The following is a 27691-nucleotide window of genomic DNA, read 5'->3' as shown; positions in this document are numbered from 1 at the left end:
ATACTTGCATACTTGCTTTATTTCTGTTTTCTGCTTCTGCATATTATAGAGCCAATTGGATAAATAATGCAGCTATAATTGTGTGGGTGTGTTGGTATGGATGTCAGAGTGTGGTTTGTATGTGTGTCATAAATAAATGTGTGTTCTTGTAATATTTGAGAAAGAAAAAGTCTACTGCAAATCACAAATCCAACCACTGTGTGCACCAGCAGAGTTTTGCTGGCATCTAATGGGGAAAATTTGGTACTGCGCCCAAACAAAATCTTACTGAAAGCTCATTTTTTGAGATATCAACCTCAAATTTGGAATACAACTTGTTTAGATTTATGGCTTTGATTTTCTAGCAGGTATAGAGTTCAACATGTTTCATAAAATATATATTTTTATATAAAACATCGTTCATAAATCATTTTCATAAACCTAAACATCTAGAACTTTTTTTTTGGTTTCACTTTTTAAACTTTTTTTACGTCAGCATTAATCTGCCATGGGTCTTCTTTAAAATGAGACCAAACTTAACTCTGTGCTCCCAAGCTTCAAATTTTTTATGACAGTTTTTTGACATGGACATTTTTGTCCACTATGGACCTACATGTAACTTTTTTTAATTGATGCACAAGGGTTAAATCACATATATGAAATGACCTGTGTATATTGTGAGCTTATAAAAATTACAGCATTGTGTTCTGTGCAGCATTTGCATTTAACAATGTATTTCCCAGCTGTCTGTGACCTTATCAAAGCACACCTGCATGTGTAAAGCTTTCTAACTTTATAAAGTCCCTGATGTAGAACTTTTCATTTTATCAGCATCAATTCTCCTTTCCAATTAATTGGACAGAGAACAATGATATTTTTGTTTGCTCAAGTGGGATTGCCTTCATGCTTCATTTTTTTCCCCACCGTGGAGTTTCACTTTCCCTCCAGATTGGTTAATTATCTTTGTTTGTATTTTAGATTAATTAAATGGGGGATTTAGCACATCCTTGACTGGAGTCTGTAGTAAGCTGTGCTGGAAGTTGAGTGAGAGTTTGGGCCGGCTTGGATGTTTCTGGAAGGCGCACTCTTACACTAAATCACATCACTGCGTGGGATTATGCATTATGTCAATTCACAAGTGCTGAACTACATGAAGTGGTGTGAAAAACACACAAACAAATCTGGAAGCAAGCATGGTGCAAACATTTGTTCAGCTGATAATATGTAACATGGTATTTCTTTGAAGCATGTGCCATTTAAACCTTACATACGTGAAACACTTAGTGTTCAGAAACTGTGTGCTCTTTCTCAGTCTAGAGTGTAATGAGATTTGTTCTCCATCTCTGTGTGTGCTGGATAGGAGTAGACAATATGACCAAAATATTATATCATGGTACACTCTAAAAAATGCTGGGTTAAATACAACCCAGTGCTGGGTAAAATAGGGACAAACCCAGCAAGTTTGAGCAGATTCTGACTAACTTTAAATCCTCTGATTGGCCTTTTTGTTCACAAGCTCAGCAAACATGTCTGTGATTGGCTACAGTGCTCAAGTACCAGTACTTTTGACAACACTATTGCTTAGCAACTCTTTGTAAATTCTTTTCTTTGTACAGAACAACACACATTCATTTAGGATGCGTCCTACTTTGATTGTCAACCTAAGATGTTTTATTTTATAAAAAAATGTAATTATTGTACTTTGTAAACACGCTGGCCTAACAGCTGTGATGCGTCTCGCTGTCTTTTCAGCATCTCATGCCATGAGTGCCATGTTTTAAAGATGTTATGCCACATTAAAAGAGTGTTTTTGAGAACCCTGCATTCTGTTCATTGCATTTTGCTCAACAGAAGCATGGGATTTGTGCCTTAAATGCTTAAAAAAAGGTAAGGGGTAACCGAACTTGAGGATATATTGGTCGGTCATTTATACAATGTGATGGAATATTGCATAGACTGGACTGGGTTTGCAAAGTCCAGTTGTTTCCTTTGTTAAGGAGAATTTGCCAGTAAGCTGTGATCCATTATAAATGCAGTATAATGGACTTTGGTGGGCTTACTAAATTATTGACCTTGCTCTGTGTCTGTGTGGTCCCACTCACGTGAACACTAGAGGCAAAAAAGCAGCGAAAAGGAAAAGCACCGCAGCCTTCATAAGCACAACGCTTGCTCCCAACCACAGCAACTGAAGCAAAACGATATTTGGAAGGGTTGCCTGTGAAGAAATACTTGTGTGCTGTCTGAGAAAGAGGCAGAAAGCAGTGTGTGTGTGTGTGTGTGTATGTGTGCCAGTGTGATTCTATTTATAGCCTCATCTCTTCCTAAGACAGCAGGACTATGCCTCTTAAAGTCTGTTCTGTCGTTGAAGATGAGCAACGTCAGCTCGAGGCTTGACAGGAGTGCATCCCGAATCATATGCACTAAATGTCCTGAAATGACTTTGTTCCTGAGGTGGATTAACCTGAGTGGATGTTAGATTGTGTTAGTCTCTCCGTTATAGCTCGAGAAAAGAGCTCTGGAGACTTGAAACAGAAAATGTCCATATAATCAGAGCTTTGTCACATGCAGGCAGCATTTCCCTTTCTGGTTCCCCAAGGGTTATATAAGTCTTTTCTACCGCTGTGCCATTTCTTCCGCTCCATTAGTTGTAATGGTAATGTTGTGCTACTGTGGATCTCATTGGCTGTCAGCAGAAAGCTATTGTTTCTGAGTGTAATCAGTGAGCGTGTCACATACACTCTCATGCATCATTAGTAGCAGACTCTAAAACTGAAGATTTAAGACTTCAAATGGATAATTCAACCAAAAGTGAAAATTCTGTCATTATTTTTTAAAACATGTACTTGCTTTTATCTGCAGAACACAAGGCTTACAAGTAAAAAAAAAAAAAAAGAGATGACAGAGTTTTCATTTTTGGGTGAACTAAATAGTTTTATGAATATATACCAGTTGGGTGAATTCAATACAATGGCAGTAGTAACTAAATTAAATGGATAATACAACACTTAAGCGCATCAGCAAAAAAGTACAAGGATAATTTTTCCATGTACTCTGATACTCTGGTTTTGGTAATAAACAACCCGATATTTAAGTTGCAGAAGCTGCCATTTCTCTCCGTTTGTAGAAATGTTTATCTGCTTCTTATGGCATTTCTATGCATCAACATAAAAGTGGCGTTTCTGTAGCATTATAGCGTGACCAAATATGAATTTAGCATGAACTTGAACATGAACATGAAACTACAAACTACAACTACAATTTGAAGGGGACCTATTACTAACACTTTTTAAAAGTGATATAACATCCATTTTGGTAACTTTAACATCATATAGGCCTAAACGTAGAAAATGATTAACAATGAGCTCAAAACATGAGAAAATACAGAAGTGCACCATTTTGGTGTGTAGAATGGAGACTGTGATGACCAGTTGATTCGTGAATAATTCATGAATCTCTGCACAGATGCACTGTGTAATCAAGTCAATACTATAGCAATAGAAAACCAGGCTGGCGACAAAAAATGCAGAAGTTGTTAAATACTTAACATTGGCTCAAAATGATTGCTGCATAAATTTGTCATCAAATTTGATCTTATAATTTAAGTCAATAGACAAAATGTATAGACATAGCCCATTAAAACAACTGACACACAAAGCAGACTTTGAACACTGTGTAAAGATTCCAAGTGCAGGGTGGAAGAAGTATGTGAACCCATGGATAGTTTTTAATTCATCTTTAGAAAACTGTTTCAGTTCAGCAGTATTCTGGGGTGTCTGTTGTGAATCTCTCATGCCAAACCATCTCAGGTTAAGGTCAAACTACTCCAGAAGGCATATATTTTCTTCCAAGGCCATTGTGTTGTTGATTCACTCCTGTGCTTTGGATCGTTGTCCTCGACTTCTGTTGGGTTACAGATGGCCTTATATTCTCAGGCAAAATGTCCTGTTAAATCACATTTTATCACTAATTTATGCAGAAACTGAAGTTGTGCAACCAGAGTTTGTCTGTCTATTCTGAAGCCAATGCCATGCTTTAAAATTTGTACTAAAAAGCCGTGAGAAGCAGTTAATAGGTAGCTGGTAAACACTGAAGCTCATCACAGCAGTGCTGGATGAACTGAACTGAAGGTGCGCTGACACAAATATACACGCAAATCCAAATATATCCTGTTGCAGGCATGTTATGTACAGCAGGAGGTTGAGCGCTGCTGTCTTCAGTGACAGATTGATCTTCTAACTCTGCTGATGCTGACACTCCTCAATCCTGAAGATTTCCAAGCATGAATTCATGTTTTCAAATGTCTCGGGTCGCCCACATTTTTCTGCACTAGAAAGCAGCGAGGCTTGTATTATTAAATCTTATTCAGAGGGGAACAGCTAATATACTGAAAATCATGTTCTGTTGCCTATAATAGAGGGAACTCTTGAACCACAGGGGTGTATAAATCAACATTCAGCCCCCATCAAAGCTTTGCCCTCTAGTAATTAATTAGCATTAACGTTCGGGTGAATCTCACAAGAACAAAACCATCACTTTCTAGGATTTTTTGCATTATGGCATTTAACATGGGGAGTCTATGGGATTGACTCCCTTTTGCAGCCAGCCTCTAGTGGCCAGTTGACGAATTACAGTTTAAGTCACTTCCGTGTTGGTTTTACGAGAGAGACCGGAAGGTTGCCGCTAGGGTCACACACCTCAGAATGTCACAATAATTGGTGTAATGAAATGTGTTTATGCGGTTTAAGGTTAAAAAAACACATTATTTTCCACAAAAATTTTACAAAGTAGTTTCGCTTTCACAATGAAACACAGTGCCTTCACGACATGGCGGCGGCAACAATACTACAGCGAGAATAAAAGTTACGCCTTCATTCTTTGCGTGAACATTTGGGCGGCGTTATGCAAATCTTCCCACATAGTGATGTAGATATGTGGGGGCGTGTTAGAACGAGCCATTTTAGGTAGGTGTGGCTGACTCGGAAATCGGAGATGGCACCGACGCTGATGGCTGCCTCCGTGGCGTGCTCCACAGTTGTTTTTATGTTTTTGTTAGTTTGTCCTGTTTTTAGTTATATCCCTGCAATCAGTTTCACCAGAGACGAATTGCTGGATATTCGGCAGTACACACCACCCGATATTTCACCGGTTTTCGACTATTCTGATGTTTTACTGGACATTGTAGTCGGGGGAGCTGTGGCGCTGATCAAACGCTTCAGGACGCGCAGACGGGGGAAGAGAGCCGGCGCGCTCGTGAAGCTCAGGCAGCGCAGACTCAGAACGCCCGTTGCCTAGCATCCATCTGGCGAACCGCCGCTCTCTACCCAACAAAACGGATGAATTCCTTCTGCTCTCCCGAACAAATAAGGATTTTTCAAACTCTGCTGCTCTGTGTTTCACGGAAACCTGGTTGAAAGACGCTATTGCGGACAGCGCGTTGAGTCTGCCAGGATTTCAACTGTTTAGAGCAGATCGCGACGCAGAATCAACGGGGAAATCACACGGCGGCAGGACATGCTTTTACATCAGTGAGAGGTGGTGTACAGATGTAACTGTGTTAAAGAAGATGTGCTGTTCAGATCTAGAAGTGCTCTTCATTAACTGTAAGCCGTTCTACTAGCCGCGGGAGTTTTGTTTGTTCATTCTCGTCAGTATTTACATTCCTCCGCAAGCACACGTTAGCTCATTGGAGCCAGCCTCTAGCGGTCAGTCGATGAATTGCAGTTTTAGTCCCTTCCGTGTTGGTTTCAAGCGAGAGACCGGGAGGTTGCCGCTTGGTTTACAGCCTGGTTCAAAAAATGATTTTGGTCTATATAGCTAATTTTGCCCTTCATGACAACTGTGAGGGGGTGAATTTTTTTATAACTCATCTGTTTAAATTATATTAAGCCTTAAAGTTCTGCATAATTAAGGGCATGGCCACTTGAGTGGCAGGTGGATTGCCGCTGCTGTCACCACCGTCAAACTAGGTGGGCGTGGTTTCAGCAACCAGCTCCTGCCTCTTTGCCCATTTTCGATTATCCGGGAGTGACGCGGTGCCAAGATGGCGACAGCTAGCCGTTTGTTAGGAACTGTTTTTCTTTGCAGAAGCTTTGCATTTAAAGAGCTAATAAAATATTTCAACTCAAATCAATATTTCATGTGTAATTATTTACACATGAAATAACAACTAGCTGGATGTACATTACCCTTTACTTATTGTATTATAGTTTTATACATTTTTGCTTTGTTAAAGTATAGTACTATAGTACAATGAATTTTAAAAACATTTCATATTTGAATTGGTGTAAATTAGTAGTACAACAAATACTACCATGATGTATAAATACATAATATTAGTATCTTTAAATAAGCTAGATAGATATTAAAATATCTAAAGAGCAACACATAAAACATAAAACCTGTAAATGTAATGTTTTGATTTCAAGCTTGGCAGTCATTACTCATTACTAAGGGTCTTTAAAGAGAAAGCTGCTGTGAGCACATCTGTTTGCACACTCATGTGAGCTTTACCGTGATGTTGACAGAGTATGAAAAATAAACTGCTGCACATCTGTTGACTGTCATAATAACTCATAAACTGACATTTTCATACCTGGAAATGTGATAAATGACTGTGATACCACTGTCACAGATGGTCTATTGGCAGAGCCGATTTCCTCAGGAAGTTCCTTGCTCATACTGAGTTGTGTTGAACAAAATTATATAATTTCTAGCATCAGTTAAGGTTTCAGTGATTAAAAATGGAGAAGGAGGTAGTGGAACAGTTATTTATAGTCCTATAATAAAAATATTTAGTCCTTTTACTAATGAAGTCCAGTTGTAAAACTAAACCCTTTTTTTTTTGCTAGTGTAAACCGATTGCGGGCCATGGATTTGTGCTGGACAAGTACAAGTGCCAATGCAAGAGTGGTTTCTACCACCCAAGCCAAGTGGCGCTCAATGGCATCTCAAGTAAGTACAAATCTGAACTGGCAGGACACTGGATTTATTATGTGAATTGGTTTTGGGGTGACAGAGTTTATCTCTATTTAATATGGAGAGTCCTAGTTGTTAAGAACAATATTCCTCTCTCACACGCTCACATGTAAACTGATGTAAAAATAGCTCTATTGAAATGAGTCTCCTCTACTTTTAAGGCAAAATTCTTTAGGCAAAACTCATGTTTTTCCAGGCTCTGGTCAGTTCTGAGGTAAATTTTCTTTCAGAAAGTGGAAAGGAAACATCCATAATACACATTTAATTGTTCATTATCTGTTTGCATTATCTATCGAGTCAGAAATCTCCACTTCCAAATTTTCCAGTTTTATTCCTATATAAATTCTGAAGGTTTTTGCAGAAAACCTTTTGCAGTTTGTTCATATAACGTTCGCCTGATTTGTATGACATTTTATTCCTAAAAAATGTAGTGAAAATGTATTCTTTTCTGTCTGTTGACAGCATTTTCTGATTTATGGAGTAATAAAAAAAGAGATGCAAAATTCACTCGGTAATTCGGTTTGAACCTGGTTTGATCCAATGTTCAGATTTATGTTCTGAAAATTATGCAAATGAGTGGCTCTTTAATTAGATAATACCTCATTTACACGTTTAAACATAACATTTAAAAAAAAACTGTAATACAGTGTGCTGTGATTAATCAACTGGGGAAAGTATGGTGATATCTGTTTGTTTTGCCTGATTCATAAAGTAATGAAGTAAAATAAGCATGAAGACAGTATTGGCTAATTTACATAGAGGCAAATGTGGACTAATTACAAAAAGCTGCAGCTCTGTCCAAACACGTGGCAGATACACGCATTTACCTTATTTCATATTTGATAAACCAGGGCTTCCATGTAAATATTTCAGAAGCAGACAGGGACTGGGACTCTTTGAAAATCATCCAATCTAAGTTTAGTGAATATTGTTGCAGGAGCCTCTGCGGTTATAGTCTGTTCTCTGCTCTCTGTCATTGTGTGTGCTCTGCATTATTAGGTTACTATTTCTTGACTTCACTCCCTCAGGAGAAATCACTTTGGACAAAGCCAGATTAACAAGGTTCTTAGCAGAAGCTAGGGTGGGTCAACCGTAATGATCTTCAGAAGAACTCCACATTAACTTCAGCAGAGATATACTTCCATGTGTTTCATGCCTTATTGACCAATAAATCCATAAAGAAGATTTTCAATATCTCCATTCTTTCTCCTAAACAGCAATGAGATGAACAGTTTTGCAGGAAGGCTCCTACTTAACTTTATAATTTATAAATATAACACCCAAAATATAACTTTTGGGTGTTTGTTATTAAAAAACAAATAAGCAAGCCCAGTCCAGGTGAGAAAAAAGTAACACAAAAGTAATGAAATTCATTACTTTCCATAAGAAGTAACTAAGTAACGCAATTAGTTACTTTTTTATGGAGTAACGCAATATTGTAATGCATTACTTTTAAAAGTAACTTTCCCCAACACTGCTTAAACATCATTTATAATTACAAAAAGGTTTCAGAGTTCTGAATAACATTGGTATAACATTCCCATTAACCACTTATCAATTGGTCAAGTTCAGCAGTTTCATGGTGGTAACGTTTGATGAGAATTGAGTTCAGTCCACATGGTTTTGCATAAATCCTTCAGTCACAACGCTGTATAAAATGCAAACATTATGTCATAGTATGGTTCTTTGTCATCCACCTGTTAGAATCAGACAGGGGAACGTACTCTGATGAATCCTGGGAACTGTCCGGGAGGTGTTTTCCCTGCCGAGAAGGCTGTCCGTTCTGCACAGGCGACACCCCGTGTCTGGCTCAGGAGGACACGGCTCTCCGCCTCGCCATGGTCTCCTTTCAGGGCTTCTGCATGCTCGTGGACCTCATCAGCATGGCTGTCGTCTACCACTTTCGTCGCAACAAGGTAAGAACATTTACTGTTGATTATCTTGCCTGGAAAGGCTCTATTCTGCTTTTATTCTGCTAGACTTACCTGAAAGAAAAACTAGAGCTTGAATTCTGCTTGAGCAGGTTTATTGAACTGAAGGGCAAATACTGCTTTTCAAAATGTCATAGTTCAGGATTCTCTCCTATTACTTCTCTCTCTCTCGTGTTTTTCAGAGAATCAAAGCATCTAGTCTTATACTTCTTGAAGCGATTCTTTCAGGATCTGTACTTCTCTACTTCCCTGTAAGTTCCAACACATTTTTTTTACGCAGTGTCTATTTATACTAGCTCCACCCACAAACGTGTGATAAGGATGGTCAACACTATAAAAGACGGCAGACAGTCGTCGGCTTCAGTGGCGTAGATGGTAAAATGCGTATCGTAGTCTTTTTGACACGATCGACCCGGGTTCGAATCTGCCTTTTACCGAACTTTTTTTCTTCCCTTTTCAAATCTCATATCACATCGGAAAGGCATTTATTTTCAATAAAAATTAAGGAAATAATCAAAAAGTTGAAAATAAAGTATCAGGTAGGGTTAGGGTAAGTGTAGGGAGGGCTTTTATTGTCCCAATAAGGTGGCATCCGTTTAAAGGTGACATATCATGAAAATCTGACTTTTCCAGGTCTCCGGTGCATGTACCAACCAAGGAAACGTGAAAAAGATTAACCCAGTAACTTTGTTTTGGGAAGCCTTTTTCTGCAAGCGTCTGAGAAAACGAGTGCGTCTGATTTCGCTCCCTTGGTGATGTGGCAGAGGGATCTCATTATAATATTACCTCCCCTTAATCTGTAAGTTTACACCCACGGCGCCGTTATTGTGTTTTTGCAAGTGACAACGGTGTACTAGTTCTAATGCAATGTCGAAAGTTTGAGCAAAACATGCTAACTGTTCTGTCTTAGTCCCAGCCTCAGAGGAGACAACAGAGCAGTGCATTTATTGATTTATTTACTGTATATTGCTGCTGCCACACAGATCTAAAATAAACATGCGATTTATTTCCCAGCTGTTTACCTTCAAAGACATAACCCACTGTTTTTGTAACTCGTGTGTTTTTAACGTAAACTTGTGTGTGAATGAGAACTCAGTTTAGTACTCACATGCTGAGACAGCCGCTTTCTGTGCGTGTGCTTCGGTTGTGTGCGCTCAGAAAACCGTATATCAGAAGTTTAAACTCATATGGTTTAAAATGCATGATTTTCAGCATGATAAACATGATAATCAGAACCAAAACAGATGTTTTTAGCTGGTCCGAGCTGTAATGGTGCAGCTCTATTCTGGAAAAGGGGGCGGGGAGCAGCAGCTCATTTGCATTTAAAGAAACACCCCCGAAAAACAGCGTGTTTCTGCTTCCACTCAAAATAGGCATTTTCAAAATGATATAATAAATGATCTGTGGAGTATTTTGAGCTGAAATTTCACAGACACATTCTGGGGACACCAGAGACTTATATTACATATTGTAAAAAGGGGCATAATATGTCTTCTTTAATAATTTTTTAATTAAAATGATAATTTACACTCAATACATTATTACTGCATACTGTTTTATAATGAACTATAATACTGAGGTGTGGATAATTGCCACTATTTGCAATAACTAGCCTCTATTTACACTTAGTGCAAATAGCCGCTGCCTTTTTTTACTCCCTTATCAAAATGAAAGAGGAAGATCTGTTTTCCTCCCTTTTATCCTGCATCTGTCACTATTTAAGAGCAACACAAAAATGTTTCCACCTGGTTTTAAAGGGGTAGTTCACCCAAAAACTTTACTAACCCTCAGGCCATCCAAGATGTGATTTTTTTTCTTCTTTTTTTAGTAGAACAGTAAAGAACATTTTCAGCTGAAACTATGGTCTTTGGTGATTCATAAAAAGCAAGTCAATGTCTACCGGAACTTTGAGAGTCAGAAAAGCATGTCAGGAAACACAAAATTATTAGTTGTGGCTCTTGACGATATATTGAGGTCTGATGAAGCGAAATGATCTGTCTGTGCAAGAAACTGAACATTATTTACCACATTATTACCTGTAATCCAGAGCCTCAGGCAAACGGTCTTGGTCCTGATCATGTTCACGAGTCTGGAGCTGATGCTTTCTTTGTTTACAACAATGAGGATACCTATGTTGTATTATTCATCAAAATGGTCCTTACTTGTGCTTAAGAAAGAAAGTCATGTATATCTGGTACAGCATGAAGATTTGTTAATAATGAGAGAATTTTCATTTTTTTGGGTGGAGTATCTCTTTAAACTTTGTTGTGTTGAACCAAAAGACATGGGTTATGATAAAAATTGCAATTGCGCTCCTTTACCTTTTCATTCACCTATTTTCTAATTAGCTTGTAAACCAAGCATTATGGGTTCCTGCAAAAGCGATGTTGGGTGACACAATAGGAGGGTAGGGTCTCAGCGAAATTTGAATTCATGTGATTTCCAGATAGAAACAGCAATGCATCCTGGCTGACCATTTTTGATCGGATCACACAAAGCATCTAATGACGCTTTTCCACTGCGTGGTACGACTCGGCTCGGTATGGATCAGTACGGCACGGCACGGTTCGGCTCGGCACGGTTTGCGTTTCCACAGCAGTTCAGTACCGCTTTAGAGTGGGCGGGATTATTCACATGTCGTTATAGTTGCGCCACCTCTACTACCACGACTCCTAAAAAAAAACGTTTTCATTCCGCGTCGCCCCATCAAGCTCTCGCTGAATCCGCTCCTCTGCTATCAACGAGAGGAACGTCTGTTCTTCCTCAATAGACAACAAAACTTTTTGGTTGTTAAAAAAAAAGGTGTGCTCGTTCAAAACAGTTGCGTTCGATCCTTCGCTGGCTGTGCTGATTTAAATCGCGGTTCTGTTGTGTTTGTGTCGCAAGTTCAGTGATGCAGGTAGTGACGATTCTCTCCGGCCAATCCGTGATCAGCAGAGTTTACACGTCACGTTTTGGTAACGGTATGGTTCATTTGGAAACCCAACCGAGGTGGTACTAAAAAAAGTACCAGGTACCAGGTACTGTACCCAGTGGAAAACCCCCCAAAAGTGAACCGTACTGAGCCGTACCGTGCAGTACCATGCAGTGGAAAAGCACCATAATACTAGATGGAAACACGGCCAATAAGACCAGGGGCAGTTTGAATTTCATGTTAACTTTGAAGGACCAGGCAGCCAGGATGCAGCTGTAAAAATCCATTATGATTTCTTGGTTTTATCCTCAGTTGACTGATTTGTAGGCTACATTCTGCTCCTGAGGGCACTTTGAAATGCAATGGTCTGCTTTTCATTCGGTCCTGTGCCACGGCTGGCAGTGCATTACATAAGCCTGTTCAACTGACATTATTTTTATATCAGCTTGAATTCGTTGACCAGCTTTCACACAGATTAACCATTTCAAATGTCTAATTTTTGTCACATTTCCATGTTCTGTTGTATCTTAAGGGCCAAGTGAAACCCCATCAGAGCGTCCTCACACTGTAATAACGGTGATCCTCTGCCCATCTTGACTTCTGAGAGACACTGCTACTCTGAGAGGCTCTTTTTATACCCAATCATGTTGCCAATTGACCTAATAAGTTGCAAATTGGTCCTCCAGCTGTTCCTTATATGTACATTTAACTTTTCCGGCCTCTTATTGCTACCTGTCCCAACTTTTTTGGAATGTGTAGCTCTCATGAAATCCAAAATGAGCCAACATTTGGCATGACATTTCAAAATGTCTCACTTTCAACATTTGATATGTTATCTATATTCTAATGTGAATAAAATATAAGTGTATGAGATTTGTAAATTATTCCATTCCTTTTTTACTCACAATTTGTACAGTGTCCCAACTTTTTTGGAATTTGGTTTGTAGATTACTTGTGTAAATGAAACTTTGACACAATGGGAATCTCATTTGTGAATACCTTTTCCCTCTTGTGTAAATTCAAAATTGAATCTGTCAAAGCTGATTTCCTCAGCAGCAGTGATTCTGCGTCTGCCGCTTTAAATTCTTGAGCTCGTTACAGCAGGATGGATTCTGATTGGATGTCAGTGTTTTATCAGCTGGAAAAAAAATAGTTTTGAAAGTGATCACAACGATATTGTTCCTCTGTATCGTTATCATTATAGTTGTGGTGTGATGCTATTATTGTATATTGAGAAAGATTTTTAGAACTATATCTTTATCGTTATCTTTATAGTTATCGTGCTTGGTGTGAACGGGCCTTTAGCCTTAGTTTGTTTAGTCAAGTCAAAGACTTTAGATATACAAAGACGGTGCACTCCTATTACTTATGAATGGAAGAAAGTGCAATACACAATATGGTGGAATAATCCCACCTTCTGAATAAAAGAACCAATCGCTAATCTGTAAAGTCATCGCGGCAATGCAACTGCCGTTAGAAGCTCTGGTTGCTATAGAAACAGTCAGCGTTCTGAGATGCCATTTTTTGTCGAAAAAAATGCACAATTAACAATAAAAAGTAAACTTAAGATGTCATGAACAGGTATGTGATTTTTACATCAAAAGTGATTATTTTATTAGCCTCGAAATGTAAGTTAATACATAAATATGGTATTATACATGTAATCATAGGCAAGGATTTAAATGTAGCACTCAATTTTATACAATATCAAGAGTTGCACTTCACTTTCCATCAAGACATCCTTGTCCTTAAAAAGATGAAAGAACACTGGTTTAGTGATGTTTATCCCTAAATGTAAAAATGGTATTAGCAATATCTAAAAAATAAAGCTCCTTGTCCTTAAAAAGATGAAAGAACACTGGTTTAGTGATGTTTATCCCTAAAAAAATGGTATTAGCAATATCTAAAAAATAAAGCAGGGAACTTTTCTTTGTTGTAAATTGATGTCATGCTTCAATAAAAAGCATTCACAGCATCATAAAGGCATAAAGGTTCATGAATTATAGTTATGAACCTTTATAGTATAGTAATAAAATATTATAGTTTTATGATAAAAAAACACCCTAATTAATATCATCTGTCATCGATCTGATCATTGACGTTAACATGAAATTAAAATTGACCCTATTTATTTTCTTAATTCACATTTTTGGTCATTAGTGCTTGTAAGGCCCCTAAAACAATTTTCCTTTTTGAGTGACATTTTATTTTTTCATTTTTTCTCATCCAACCACCTGGCTCTATTATTTTGACAGTCTTTGTATTATTTGTTATTGCAGTTAACGTATTAAAATGCAAAAAAGTACATATTGCTGGCCCACTTTAGCTGAATCTGACAGAGGTCTGCTTCAGGTAAAGTGGGCCTTGAACCTTCACTGATTCTATTCACATTCACTAAATAAAATGACATTCACTGATTATTTTATAATTGACTTTTTAGAAAGCGGAAATGAGTGTGCAGTCAGGATTCAAGTTAGGAAGAAAGGATAGAGCGGAAGAGCAAAGAAGAAACAGAAATGAAGATGTAGCATGAAGTTGAATTTGGAGTGACTATGAGAGGAGCAAAACGCAGGTGTAGTGTATAAAACTTTAAAATATGATCACAATTAAAGTTAATATAAAGTGTTTCAAGTTAAATATATTTTTTCATGCCACTTAAGTCAGGGTTGCAAAAGGTGTTTCATGTTCCCTATTTCTAACAAACTCAGTTTTCATGGCACAGCAGATTGATTTTGAGCTCTGCATAGAACAGACGACAGTTGTCAGTGATCAAATATGTGCATGCACTCAGATGCTCTATGGCTGCATGTGTTTTCTATGGTGACGTGCTCTGCCACATGCTGCTGTTCTGCTTTGCAGCGCTATGCATTATTTACAAGTCCATCAAGTTCTAGCGCAACTTGTTAAAAATAAATCCACTGATTAATTAATGGCAGAGTGTTGAGGGAAAAAGGGGCCACCTATTTGTCTCCGGTCTGATGATACAAACATGTCGCTTCATTTCTGTTACTGTCCTTGACTCCCTGCCTTAAAGTACTGACAGGAGACACAATGGGAACGTCAAAGAACCTAATTTATCACCTATATTGAGCTAAAGTTTTTGTTTTTAAAAATGACACATTTTGTGGAAAATTAAAAATGTTTTGATGTAAAGGCATATGCTTAAATGCTTGCAATTAGTATTTTCTGTATTTTTGACAAATATCTGTTATGTGAATTCGAATGAATACTAAAAATAAAAATAAAAAAACTTCATAATGTCCATCTTGATGTACAAACAGCAGGACTTCAATTACATTCACTCCAAACAAGCCACAGAGCAAATATAACAATATTTAACCAATCACAAGATATCATGCATCCCTGCTTCAAAAAATTAAACGTTAACAATTCTCACAATTAACTAGCATGCATATTACTAGCATATTCGCTGTTTATTAGTACTTATAAAGCACATTTTAATGCCTTCTTCTGCATGACCATATTTTAGATTTATAAGGAGCATTATATTAATAATTGTTGTTATATTAATTATATTATATTAAATATAGCTGCAAGCAGCAATTACCGGGGTTCAAGCACTTCAAGGCCTTTATGGCTTATATGCTGTTAGGGTGTAGGCCAACGTGAAATGTATGGCTGACACCAGAACACATCCACAATGGAGAATACGATCACACGTAATGAAAGGGTTAAATTATATTACTTAATACACACTGTATTACTTAATACACTAAACAATTCTCACAATTAACTAGCATGCATATTACTAGCATATTCGCTGTTTATTAGTACTTATAAAGCACATTTTAATGCCTTCTTCTGCATGACCATATTTTAGATTTATAAGGAGCATTATATTAATAATTGTTGTTATATTAATTATATTATATTAAATATAGCTGCAAGCAGCAATTACCGGGGTTCAAGCACTTCAAGGCCTTTATGGCTTATATGCTGTTAGGGTGTAGGCCAACGTGAAATGTATGGCTGACACCAGAACACATCCACAATGGAGAATACGATCACACGTGAACTATATCTTTATCGATATTACTTAATACACACTGTATTACTTAATACACTAAGCACTAAGCATGCTCACACACACACACACACACATTTTGTTGTAGATATAGATATTTGAAATAATTGATAGGTAACAAAATGCTTACTGCAAGTCTCCTGTTCATAATTCAAATTTTTTCAGGTTTAACTGTAATCATGTGGCATAATTGTAAAAACTATATATCTGTATAAATTAAGTGGTAAACTTTGACTAAATGTGATTTTTAAATGTAATAACAATGATTTCATAATGTCTAAATGTAAATACAAAAGTAAAACCTGAGAAAAGAAGTATAGTAGTGAGTAGAATGAACCAATGAGGTTCTCTGCTGCCATCTAGTGGTTATAATTGCACTTTCAGGGAATTTACCATAGAAATAGTGTTTTTAACCTTTATTACGATTATAGCGATAATTTTTGTCCAATGTCCATAACATTTTTGCATGATTGTTTAGAACCATATGATGCATGAGTTGACTTAGTTTTGAGTTTTATTTTAGGATTTGCAAGCTTTTGGGTACACTAGATCAAGACCATATTTTAAAATGACTGTTATAGCTGTATTGACCTAGAGACTCCAGAGAATTGTACTGCACTGATTTTATTCATTTTAAAAACCTAGGACTAGTTCACAAAAGTAGTTTTTTAAATGATCTAAAATATTTAAAGAACAATTTGATTGACAACAGTGATCCTAGAGGCAAAGTTGTTCAGAATGAGGAGATCTATTGTATGATATGAAGATCAAGTGTATGTCTGAAACAATGCGTAATATATGAACATTTTCTGTGATTTCAGTTAATTTACCACATAAATATTATGTTTTTGACACCTTTTTAATTGTTATAGCACCAGCTTTAGGCCGATCTCATTGAAACTTTGCATGGTTGTTTAGAATCTTATGTCGCATGTGCTCACCTGTTTTCGTGAAGTCTCTTTCACCCCTTTTCTAAATTACCCCATTATAGCTACCTGATGTTTAAAGTTTGTTTGATAATTATTGATCTAGAGAGTCCAGTGAATTGTACTGCAGTGGCTTTATTGAGGCTGCGTGAAAAACCTAGGACTAGTTCGCAAAAGTAAGTTTTTAACATAATTGAGAATATTTAATGAACGATTTGATTGACAGCAGTGGAACTGGAGGAAAAGTTGTTCAGTATGAGGAGATCTATCAAATGATATGAGTATTGTGTCGATGTGTGAAACACCATGTGATTACAGAAGCATAAAACTTGTTAGCACCACCTAGTGGCTGATTTCTTTCGAAATTCTTTCAGACCTTTAGGTCCATGAGTCAAACATGCCCACCAAGCTTCGCTCCGATCGCCTCTGTTAACCTTGTCTAATAGGTGCTCAAAATTCATTGGCTAATGGCGGCCATGTTTTTTGAGATTCGCAAATGTCCTCATAGACACTTGTGGCACATTGGACAAAGACACAACATACCAATTTTCAAGCCAATCAGACTAAGGGGTGCGTAGTTATAGCCTTTTTTATGTTTTCCCCCTGTCATAGCGCCACCAAGTGGGCAAATTCCACATTTGTTTTTACTTTGACCTGAGATTGAGCTCATAGTTCCATGTTTGGAAAAAATATCTCTTTCTTTTCAAGAGTTATAGGTGTTTTAGTAAAAGTGGTTCCGCCCCTTACGGACGTTTTGGTGTCCCGTCGCGACAGGAACTCGAAAGTTCACCTTTTTTTGATAATTATTGATATTCACAGCCACTACCATCCCTCCAACTTTCAAGTATCTACGACTTATGGGTGAAGAATGCTGATCCTTGGCCATTCTAACAATTACAATAAGGTTTCAGCACTATGCGCTTCAACTACAAATCATCGCTACGCACACCATAATAAGCAGCAAATTGGTAGTTTATTGAGGCAAAAGTAATAGTTAATAGTTAGGTAATTGTGAGAACTGGACCTTCAAATAAAGTGTGACCAATAAAACAAATAATAAATATATTTCAGAAATCATTAATACCATATGTTATACCAGGGTTGTACACCAAGTTTAGTTTTCTTTTTTTCTTCTTTTTTATACCAATAAACTGGGTGCATTTGAAACATTGCTGCTTTTACATTAGAATAAGCTTGATGAACATAGAACAGTTGTTCTAAGTCAGTTTCTAGAGACCAATGATGGCATTTGGTGCTAAAAATGGCTGCATGAGTATTTTGCCACGCAACAGCATGATGCCTCATCAAGCTGGACAGCGTTTCTAACCAGAATTGCTGGTGAACATTTCTGTGCATTGCAAATGAGCCTAGTATAAGGCAGGTTTATAAGATGAAGAGCGATCAGAACTAAGACAAGAAAATAACAAAGGCATTTTTCCCAATTTGGTTGTAGTGATGGAGTAGTTTCTTGTGTGGACAGTTCAGTATATTTAATCAAAATATGAACTGGCTGACTTACTGTACATCAAGCTTTTCACTTCCCTAATGAGTGAAAAAGGCATGTGCTCATTTATTTATCAGAGAGGAGAAGTGCTGCTAATTGAGTCTTGCTTATGGTTAGAAGCTGCACATGGCGAATTCTTTGATTATACTGGAGGGACCGTTTTGCTGTTTGCACATTTAAGAGGATGACTGTGGATTGGAAAGCTGTACTGGTGATTCTCCTAGAAGACACAAGAACAGATGCATCTTTCCATCAGTCCGCGCCAATATTTATTTATTGAATTCTGCTGCTTTAAATAAGACAGGCCCAGAGCAAAAGGGACACCAGGCTTGACAGATAATGAGGAATTCAGGGAGCACTTCACAGGCTCGGGAGGATAAAGAACAAGGATTAAACTAAGACAATCTAGAACGCTTGTACTTATACTTCATTCATACACATAATAATATGAGTATATTTGTGCATATTTGTGTAGTTTTGAAAGATATATGTTTCCGTGTAATGAACTGATTTTCATGCACAGCCTTTGATTTGGAAAATGCATACAAAGATGGTATAATTTACAATTATATCTGGACAAATGTCATGAAATATTTCATATTTCAGTTTAATAAAAAAGCAATCATTTGCGTCAAGAAAATTTAGCCTATTTTAAATGTCATTAACACTGTTGGATTGTGAAATTATTGTAACAATTATAGGAACAGTTCACCCAAAAAATAAAAAATTGCTAAAAATGTACTCATCTTCAGGCCATCCAAGATGTATGTGAGTTTGTTTCTTCATCAGGTTTGGAGAAATGTAGCATTGCATCACTTGCTCGCCAATGAATCCTCTGCAGTGAATGGGTGCCGTCAGAATGAGAGTCTAAACAGCTGATAAAAACATCACAATAATCCACAAGTAATCCACACCACTCCAGTCCATCAGTTAACATCTTGTGAAGTAAAAAGCTGTGTTTGTAAGAAAAAAACTGTTGCAAAAATACGTGTCCATAATCCATAAAAACACTTCCGCCAGTGAAAAGGTCCATCCCCTGTTGTCCTCTCAAATCAAAATCCACAAAAAAAAATTCACATTATAGCAATGAGAATTTGAAGTGGAAATCATTTTTTTTTTAGCAAAATATAATTCCATACTACGCCGTCAGAATGAGAGTCTAAACAGCTGATAAAAACATCACAATAATCCACAAGTAATCCACACCACTCCAGTCCATCAGTTAACATCTTGTGAAGTAAAAAGCTGTGTTTGTAAGAAAAAAACTGTTGCAAAAATACGTGTCCATAATCCATAAAAACGCTTCCGCCAGTGAAAAGGTCCATCCCCTGTTGTCCTCTCAAATCAAAATCCACAATTTTTTTTTTCACATTATAGCAATGAGAATTTGAAAAGGAAATCATTTTCTTTTAGCAAAATATAATTCCATACTACTTTCTTTTGATTTTTAATGTAAAATATGACATATTCTTGACAGGTTTCAAGAGACTTAGCATCAGTGGAACTGTGAAACTGATGTGTTTTTCATATCACAATTACAGCCTTAGTATATAAAGAAATGAATGCAAAAGAAATTCAGTGATTAGTCAATTTACTAACTTTTCATTTTTATCTTTGCATCACCAGGTTATGATACAGTATTTTAATCCAAGTGTTTTCCGGTGTATTCTCCTGAGATGGGTCCGTTTGCTCGGATTTGCCATCGTCTACGGAACAGTGATTCTCAAACTGTACAGGTACAAATAATGCTGCCAGCTTCACAGTAAACAATCATGTTTCTGCTGAAGTCTGCATAAGAAAAACGTGTTGCTTTAGTTTACCACTTTTTCATATTTGTGTCCTGTCCTTGTTTCTCATACCAAGGGTTTTGAAGGTGTTCCTGTCCCGCACCGCCCAGCAGATCCCGTACATGACCAGCTGGAGGGTTCTGCGTCTGCTTGCTGTGATTTTGCTGGTGGTTGTGTGGTTCCTAGTGGCCTGGACCTCAGCCGCATGCCAGAGCCACGACACCCATCACGCCCTCATTGACATCGCTTTCACCCCAGAGGGCCTGCAGTTCAGCATGTGCCTGATGGACAGCTGGGACTACATGATGGCTGCTGGTCAGTTCATATGCTAATAGTTATTCTACAATAACCAGCATTGGAGAGCAAAATACAGACAGCGGGCCAATTAAAAATGTCATTAGACTAGGGCTGTCAAAATGACTGAAAAACTAAATTCGAATTTTCCACTTAAATATTATCAAAATTCGAATTATATTATTAAAAGGCATAATTTCAGTTAGGGGGGAAAAAAGCTTTTAGCTTCTCTCCCGAGGCCACAAGAGGGCGCATCGAGCAAAATATTATGCACGTTTCTTCAAAGCGTAATAAAATAACACGACTATCTTTGAAAAAAAGTGCATAATGTTTAAAATAATGTTTATAAACCATATATAATTAATAAAGATGCTTAAACAATTAGGGGAAAAAAACATGCCACTCTCTTGTGCGAGACGCGAGTGCAACGCTGATAGATGCCCCGCTAGAAAATGTGATAAATATGCATTCTGTGTGAACGGCTTGGTTTCAGTTTCGCCGTAAACAACATATTCGCCACACTGATGCTCTCGTTTTACGCTATATATTGAATGAACAACGTAGCAGCGCTGCATCTAGTGGGTTCAATTGGATAGGCTAACAAAAGCATTAAAATGCAATGGCACTTACATTGTCGTCGCATTTCGTGCGCCACTGATAAGGCTGCCTGACGGCTGACGCAGATCTAAAATTCGAATGCAACGTTTTTGCATTCGAATGTGGATATAAAAAAAATAATTTAAATTTGACGAATATTCGAAATTCGCATTTTTTAAATAATAATATTATAAACAAGTAAAACATGAAGACGTAGATCGCAGAGGTCAAGATCTCACACAACTTCCTCTTTTATTTGTGCTACCAGCAGCCTCAAACAAAAGGAAAATTAGGCAAGAATGCCAAACTCTCAGGGTTATGGATGCAACTTTGACAGAAGAGATGTGGGATGTATAATCGGATCATCTGAGTGTGGCCAGACAGCCTTTAAGGCATGAGGGTGTGAGACGTGGCCAGTGATGCAGAGACGGCTCACTCTGACAGCTCCAGAACCTTCTGCTTACAGCGTGAACTGCATGGAGATAGCCCGGAAACTCATGATATCCATTCATGCACACAAACAAAGGCATTTTCACCTGTAATATTTCAATGCTGGAAGGACAAAGATATAAGCTATACTTATTGTACTTTTTGGTCCTTTTTGAAGACACAAAACAGTCTTCGTTGTCTCATTTCTTATTTATCCCATTTTCCTTTTTAAAACAATAAAATAACTTTTTACTTGAAATAAAATAATAAAAAACTTTAATTGTAATTTAACTAGTTGCCAAGTCAAGTTTAACCGATTGCACTAAAATAAGTCAAACTAAAACTATATAGATATATTTAAACAAATAAAATGACAAAACACAAATGTACTAAAACTAAAATGAAAACAAATAGATAAATATGTAATAGTATCTCAGTGATACTTAAATAAGACTGGTTCAGTATTGCTTCCGCAAAGCAGTGCCACTGCTTTGCTTATTATTAAAAAGTAAAGTAATCCACACCACTCCAGTCCATCAGTTAACATCTTGTGAAGTAAAAAGCTGTGTTTGTAAGAAAAAAACTGTTGCAAAAATACGTGTCCATAATCCATAAAAACACTTCCGCCAGTGAAAAGGTCCATCCCCTGTTGTCCTCTCAAATCAAAATCCACAAAAAAAAATTCACATTATAGCAATGAGAATTTGAAAAGGAAATCATTTTCTTTTAGCAAAATATAATTCCATACTACTTTCTTTTGATTTTTAATGTAAAATATGACATATTCTTGACAGGTTTCAAGAGACTTAGCATCAGTGGAACTGTGAAACTGATGTGTTTTTCATATCACAATTACAGCCTTAGTATATAAAGAAATGAATGCAAAAGAAATTCAGTGATTAGTCAATTTACTAACTTTTCATTTTTATCTTTGCATCACCAGGTTATGATACAGTATTTTAATCCAAGTGTTTTCCGGTGTATTCTCCTGAGATGGGTCCGTTTGCTCGGATTTGCCATCGTCTACGGAACAGTGATTCTCAAACTGTACAGGTACAAATAATGCTGCCAGCTTCACAGTAAACAATCATGTTTCTGCTGAAGTCTGCATAAGAAAAACGTGTTGCTTTAGTTTACCACTTTTTCATATTTGTGTCCTGTCCTTGTTTCTCATACCAAGGGTTTTGAAGGTGTTCCTGTCCCGCACCGCCCAGCAGATCCCGTACATGACCAGCTGGAGGGTTCTGCGTCTGCTTGCTGTGATTTTGCTGGTGGTTGTGTGGTTCCTAGTGGCCTGGACCTCAGCTGCATGCCAGAGCCACGACACCCATCACGCCCTCATTGACATCGCTTTCACCCCAGAGGGCCTGCAGTTCAGCATGTGCCTGATGGACAGCTGGGACTACATGATGGCTGCTGGTCAGTTCATATGCTAATAGTTATTCTACAATAACCAGCATTGGAGAGCAAAATACAGACAGCGGGCCAATTAAAAATGTCATTAGACTAGGGCTGTCAAAATGACTGAAAAACTAAATTCGAATTTTCCACTTAAATATTATCAAAATTCGAATTATATTATTAAAAGGCATAATTTCAGTTAGGGGGGAAAAAAGCTTTTAGCTTCTCTCCCGAGGCCACAAGAGGGCGCATCGAGCAAAATATTATGCACGTTTCTTCAAAGCGTAATAAAATAACACGACTATCTTTGAAAAAAAGTGCATAATGTTTAAAATAATGTTTATAAACCATATATAATTAATAAAGATGCTTAAACAATTAGGGGAAAAAAACATGCCACTCTCTTGTGCGAGACGCGAGTGCAACGCTGATAGATGCCCCGCTAGAAAATGTGATAAATATGCATTCTGTGTGAACGGCTTGGTTTCAGTTTCGCCGTAAACAACATATTCGCCACACTGATGCTCTCGTTTTACGCTATATATTGAATGAACAACGTAGCAGCGCTGCATCTAGTGGGTTCAATTGGATAGGCTAACAAAAGCATTAAAATGCAATGGCACTTACATTGTCGTCGCATTTCGTGCGCCACTGATAAGGCTGCCTGACGGCTGACGCAGATCTAAAATTCGAATGCAACGTTTTTGCATTCGAATGTGGATATAAAAAAAATAATTTAAATTTGACGAATATTCGAAATTCGCATTTTTTAAATAATAATATTATAAACAAGTAAAACATGAAGACGTAGATCGCAGAGGTCAAGATCTCACACAACTTCCTCTTTTATTTGTGCTACCAGCAGCCTCAAACAAAAGGAAAATTAGGCAAGAATGCCAAACTCTCAGGGTTATGGATGCAACTTTGACAGAAGAGATGTGGGATGTATAATCGGATCATCTGAGTGTGGCCAGACAGCCTTTAAGGCATGAGGGTGTGAGACGTGGCCATTGATGCAGAGACGGTTCTCTCTGACAGCTCCAGTACCTTCTGCTTATAGCATGAAGCACAGGGGGAACTGCATGGAGACAGCCTGAAATCTCATGACATCTATTCATGCACACAAACAAAGACGCTTGCATTATTTCAGTGGCAGAAGGACAAAACTCTATAGAATCATGAACCTTATTACTAGGAGCCTCATGAAAAATGGAAACAATATGTTCTAAAATCGGCTTAAAATACACATGACAAAACATACAAAAAACATGTTTGAAATCCTCAGGCTGGATGGAATCATAGCCTGAAGATAAAAAAATCAGAGTCTGCACCCATCATACATGCACTACACAATTTTCTGTGAAATCTGTCAGCTGCTGAAAATTTACAGACCGTCTCTGGGTTGGAAACTAACATCACACACAGAACAACACAGACAACAGTAATAATCAAAAGGTGAAAATTTACTGAGAAGCAAGAACAACCAGAAATAGAGGGGCCAGACTGACGGAGACGAGCCGGTAGAAGAGGAGCCCAGGGCAGAGACAGAGTGCCGCAGAGCCAAGGTGACACTGAGGATCTGGAGGGCCATGGTGGAGCTGATGGCTCAGGAGACTGAGGCACAGGCGAGGATCTGGAAGACCGCGGTGGAGCCAGAGCGACAGAGAACCAAAGTGGAGCCAAGGGGAGGGAGGAGTCCAACGGAGCCAGAGGGATGAAGGGACGAAGCGAAGCCGGAGTAGTGTAGTCCCGAAGCTTAGGCAGGTGGATGACCGACCAAGGCGGAGCCAGAGGGACGAAGGAGCCCAGCGGAACTGGTGGGCTGACGGGCCACGGTGGAGATGAGGGAGCCAAGGTGGAGCCGATGGGCCGAAGGGCCGATGTGGAGTCCGGGTCTCGGAGGCTGGAGGCAGAGACGGGGATCCTCCAACCATGATTTAGCTGGAGACTGGAAGTCCTGCAGCGAATCCACGCAGCTTACCGCACACAGAGGATGAGCTGAGGGACAGACAGGAACCAGCGGAAGCGGTGCCGAGGAAGAGAGGTAGCTGAGGAGAGGCCGCTGGAGAGGGAGACTGGGCAGGAATTCGGGACAGGCAGAGAGTCCATAAACGGCCTCCTTTGTCATGGCTGGACAGGCAGAGAGTTCATAAACGGCCTCCTTGGCCATAACAAGACAGGCAGAATGTTCATAAATGGCCTCATTGGCCATGGCTGGACAGGCAGAGAGTTCATAAATGGCCTCCTTGGCCATAACAAGACTGGCAGAGAGTTCATAAACGGTCTCCTTGGCCATGGCTGGACAGGCAGAGAGTTCATAAACGGCCTCCTTGGCCATGTCTGGACAGGCAGAGAGTTCATAAGTGGGCTTCCTTGAATGTGGCAGGGTAGACAGGGAGTTCATAAGTGGGCATCCCTGCCTTGAGAGGAGCTGAAGTGGTCACCGCCCCCTCAGGAGGCCACGCAGCAGAAGCTGCCAACTCCGAAAGAGCTGGAGCAGACTCAAGGACTGGAGCTGACTCAGGAGGAGTAACAGAGCAGTGAGTAGCCCAAACACACAGGATGGCGACCGCCATTACAGAGAGCACTGAGCCTAGGGCAACAGTCTGTGATGACTCGTTCTGAGGCCCTTGGGATGTCTGCTGCTCGCACTGACATCAGCGGTGGATCCTCCACACTGGATGCAAGTCTCGGACGCCTTGGGACTGACCTTAAGACACTGGGCATGGTCGACATGACGTGAAGAGACTCTGGAACGGCGGCCATCTTGAGCAGAGACTCTGGGCTGATAGCCATCTTGGGAAGAGACTCTGGAGTGGGAGATACTGCAGGAGTTCTGTGTTGTTCCTCCACAACACCCACAGTAAATGCAGAGCCACTCAGTTGCAGTGCCAGATCTATGGAAAACTCCAGTGTCCAGTGAGGATCATGCAAAGGCATAAGTGAGCTGAGCGGTTCAGATAGCCCCCCACAAAAAAATATCATCAGGCATTCCTTGTCTATACTAGTCAGGTGTACCAGCTCAACAAATTCCCTCACGTAGTCTTCGATGGGCCGATCTCCCTGACGAAGGCATATAATTTGTGCTGCTGAATTCATATTTTTGCTGGTCGTTAAATAAAGCTTGCTGGATCCGGGTGTGGCAGAGTATTCTGTAACGTGGGAAGCGTGACAACGGAGTTGAGGATACAAATGCGAGCTTTATTCAAAAGAGTGATCAAAACAGGCAGGGTCAAAAACCAGCAAACGGGTACAATCCCGGATGAGACAAAAGAGTAATCCACAAACAGGCAAGGGTCAGGGCAGGCAGCAAACAATCAAAAACCAGATACACAGTCCAGGGATTAAAACACAGGCAAGGCAAAAACGAGAAAACACAGGAACTTGTGGGCACTCCAGCTATATTGGTATATTATACAGCTATAAATACTCAGTGTTCATTTCTCTAGTGAGCTGTGGCGCCTGTCACACCACATCAAAGCAGGGCCGTAGCCACAAAGGTGGATCAGAGTGGCAGCTACAACACTAAAAATGAGCTTTGCCACCTGAAGGCAGAGTATGTGAGCGGAGGTAGAATTAGTTAAAAATATATATATTTTAAATTGCATTCATTAAATAAATCAGGGAAACAAATGTTTGATCAAAATGCTGTAACAACTGTAACCTTGTCGTTATATTTTTATTACATTGTTGTTAGATAACTACCGTTAACTTTATAAGAATGATTGACACAAACTTGTTCATCTGTATAACCATCTCAGTATTGTAAGGTATCTGCAATTAAAATAGTAAGTAAATGTAATTTAAAGCCCTAAAAACTCACTTGAAAAGACATTGTTTAAATATTTACTTAAAGAGGTCATATGATTCGATTTAAATTTTTCCTTTCTCTTTGGAGTGTTACAAGCTCTTTGTGCATAAAGAAGTTCTGTAAAGTTGCAAAGACTAAAGTCTCAAATCCAAAGAGATATTCTTTATAAATTTAAGACTTGTCCATGCCCTCCTAAAACGCCTCGTTTAAACACGCCCCCACATATCTACGTCACTGTGTGGGAAGATTTGCATAGAAAGAAGGCATAACTTTTATTCTCGCTGTAGTATTGTTGCCGCCGCCGCCGCCATGTCGTGAAGGCGCTGTGCTTCATTGTGAAAGTGAAACTACTTTGTTTGGCCTTCCAAAAGAGGACGATATCCGCTTCGTCATGCCTAGAGCTGATCCGTGCTGGTCACTGAGGAAAAACATCAACTTCGCGCTGTCAATCGCTGGATCGGCTTTCACTGTGGATGAAGCAGAGTCCAGCCCGGGGTCGTCACATGTAGTTGCCGCAAGCCTCCTTTGTCGAATCCGCCAGGCGCCGCTCACTCAAGCCGCTGTGTGTTTTGTTGTGAAAACGAAACTACTTTGTTTTGCCTTCCAAAAGAGGACATAATGTTTCTATAAAGTGGGGCAGTTCCTACTTTGCAAGGACAGTCTAGCGCTTCGGACTCGCAGCCTGTAAGTACGTTTTTTATATTTAAAGAATTTGCCACAGACAATTCAAACGCGAGTTTGAGCAGGGTAGAGTAGTGCTTATTGTTTGTCATTTCTCCGATCACAAATGCAGACATGGTTTTATGTTTACGCAACGCAAAGCGTAAAAAACAAAGTATAAGTCATTACAATCAGTAAATATGTCCCCACTGGATGCAACAAATGCCTCGTTTGTAATGGGTTTTATTGGTTTTGTCTCGTCGCGCCGGACACATGGAAACCATAGACTGTATGATGGAAACACAGTATGGTAAGGGGCGTAACATTTTTGTCACACGCTTGAGGTATTCGGCCAATCACAATGCACTGGATAGCTGGCCAATCAGAGCACACCTCGATTTTCAGACCGATGAGCTTTGTAAAAATCGACGCGTTTCA

At 38.9% G+C, this 27691-nt stretch overlaps 1 protein-coding gene across 1 annotated transcript in view; it reads left to right on the top strand.

The window, feature by feature from the left end:
• Nucleotides 1–27691, top strand: part of LOC107558004 (probable G-protein coupled receptor 158) — a 47184-nt gene that overhangs the window by 11792 nt on the left and 7701 nt on the right. The window contains exons 3-11 of the mRNA XM_016241605.1: nt 6828–6930; nt 8659–8870; nt 9068–9136; nt 19901–20010; nt 20138–20376; nt 22176–22204; nt 22325–22434; nt 22562–22800; nt 25211–25322. Coding sequence (XP_016097091.1) covers nt 6828–6930; nt 8659–8870; nt 9068–9136; nt 19901–20010; nt 20138–20376; nt 22176–22204; nt 22325–22434; nt 22562–22800; nt 25211–25322 — 1223 coding nt within the window. The remainder of the gene's footprint in view (nt 1–6827; nt 6931–8658; nt 8871–9067; nt 9137–19900; nt 20011–20137; nt 20377–22175; nt 22205–22324; nt 22435–22561; nt 22801–25210; nt 25323–27691) is intronic.

This window comes from Sinocyclocheilus grahami, unplaced genomic scaffold (genome assembly GCF_001515645.1).
Source record: "Sinocyclocheilus grahami isolate Dianchi unplaced genomic scaffold, SAMN03320097.WGS_v1.1 scaffold628.1, whole genome shotgun sequence".
Lineage (NCBI taxonomy): Eukaryota > Metazoa > Chordata > Actinopteri > Cypriniformes > Cyprinidae > Sinocyclocheilus > Sinocyclocheilus grahami.
This window is presented reverse-complemented; position numbering and strand designations above follow the sequence as displayed.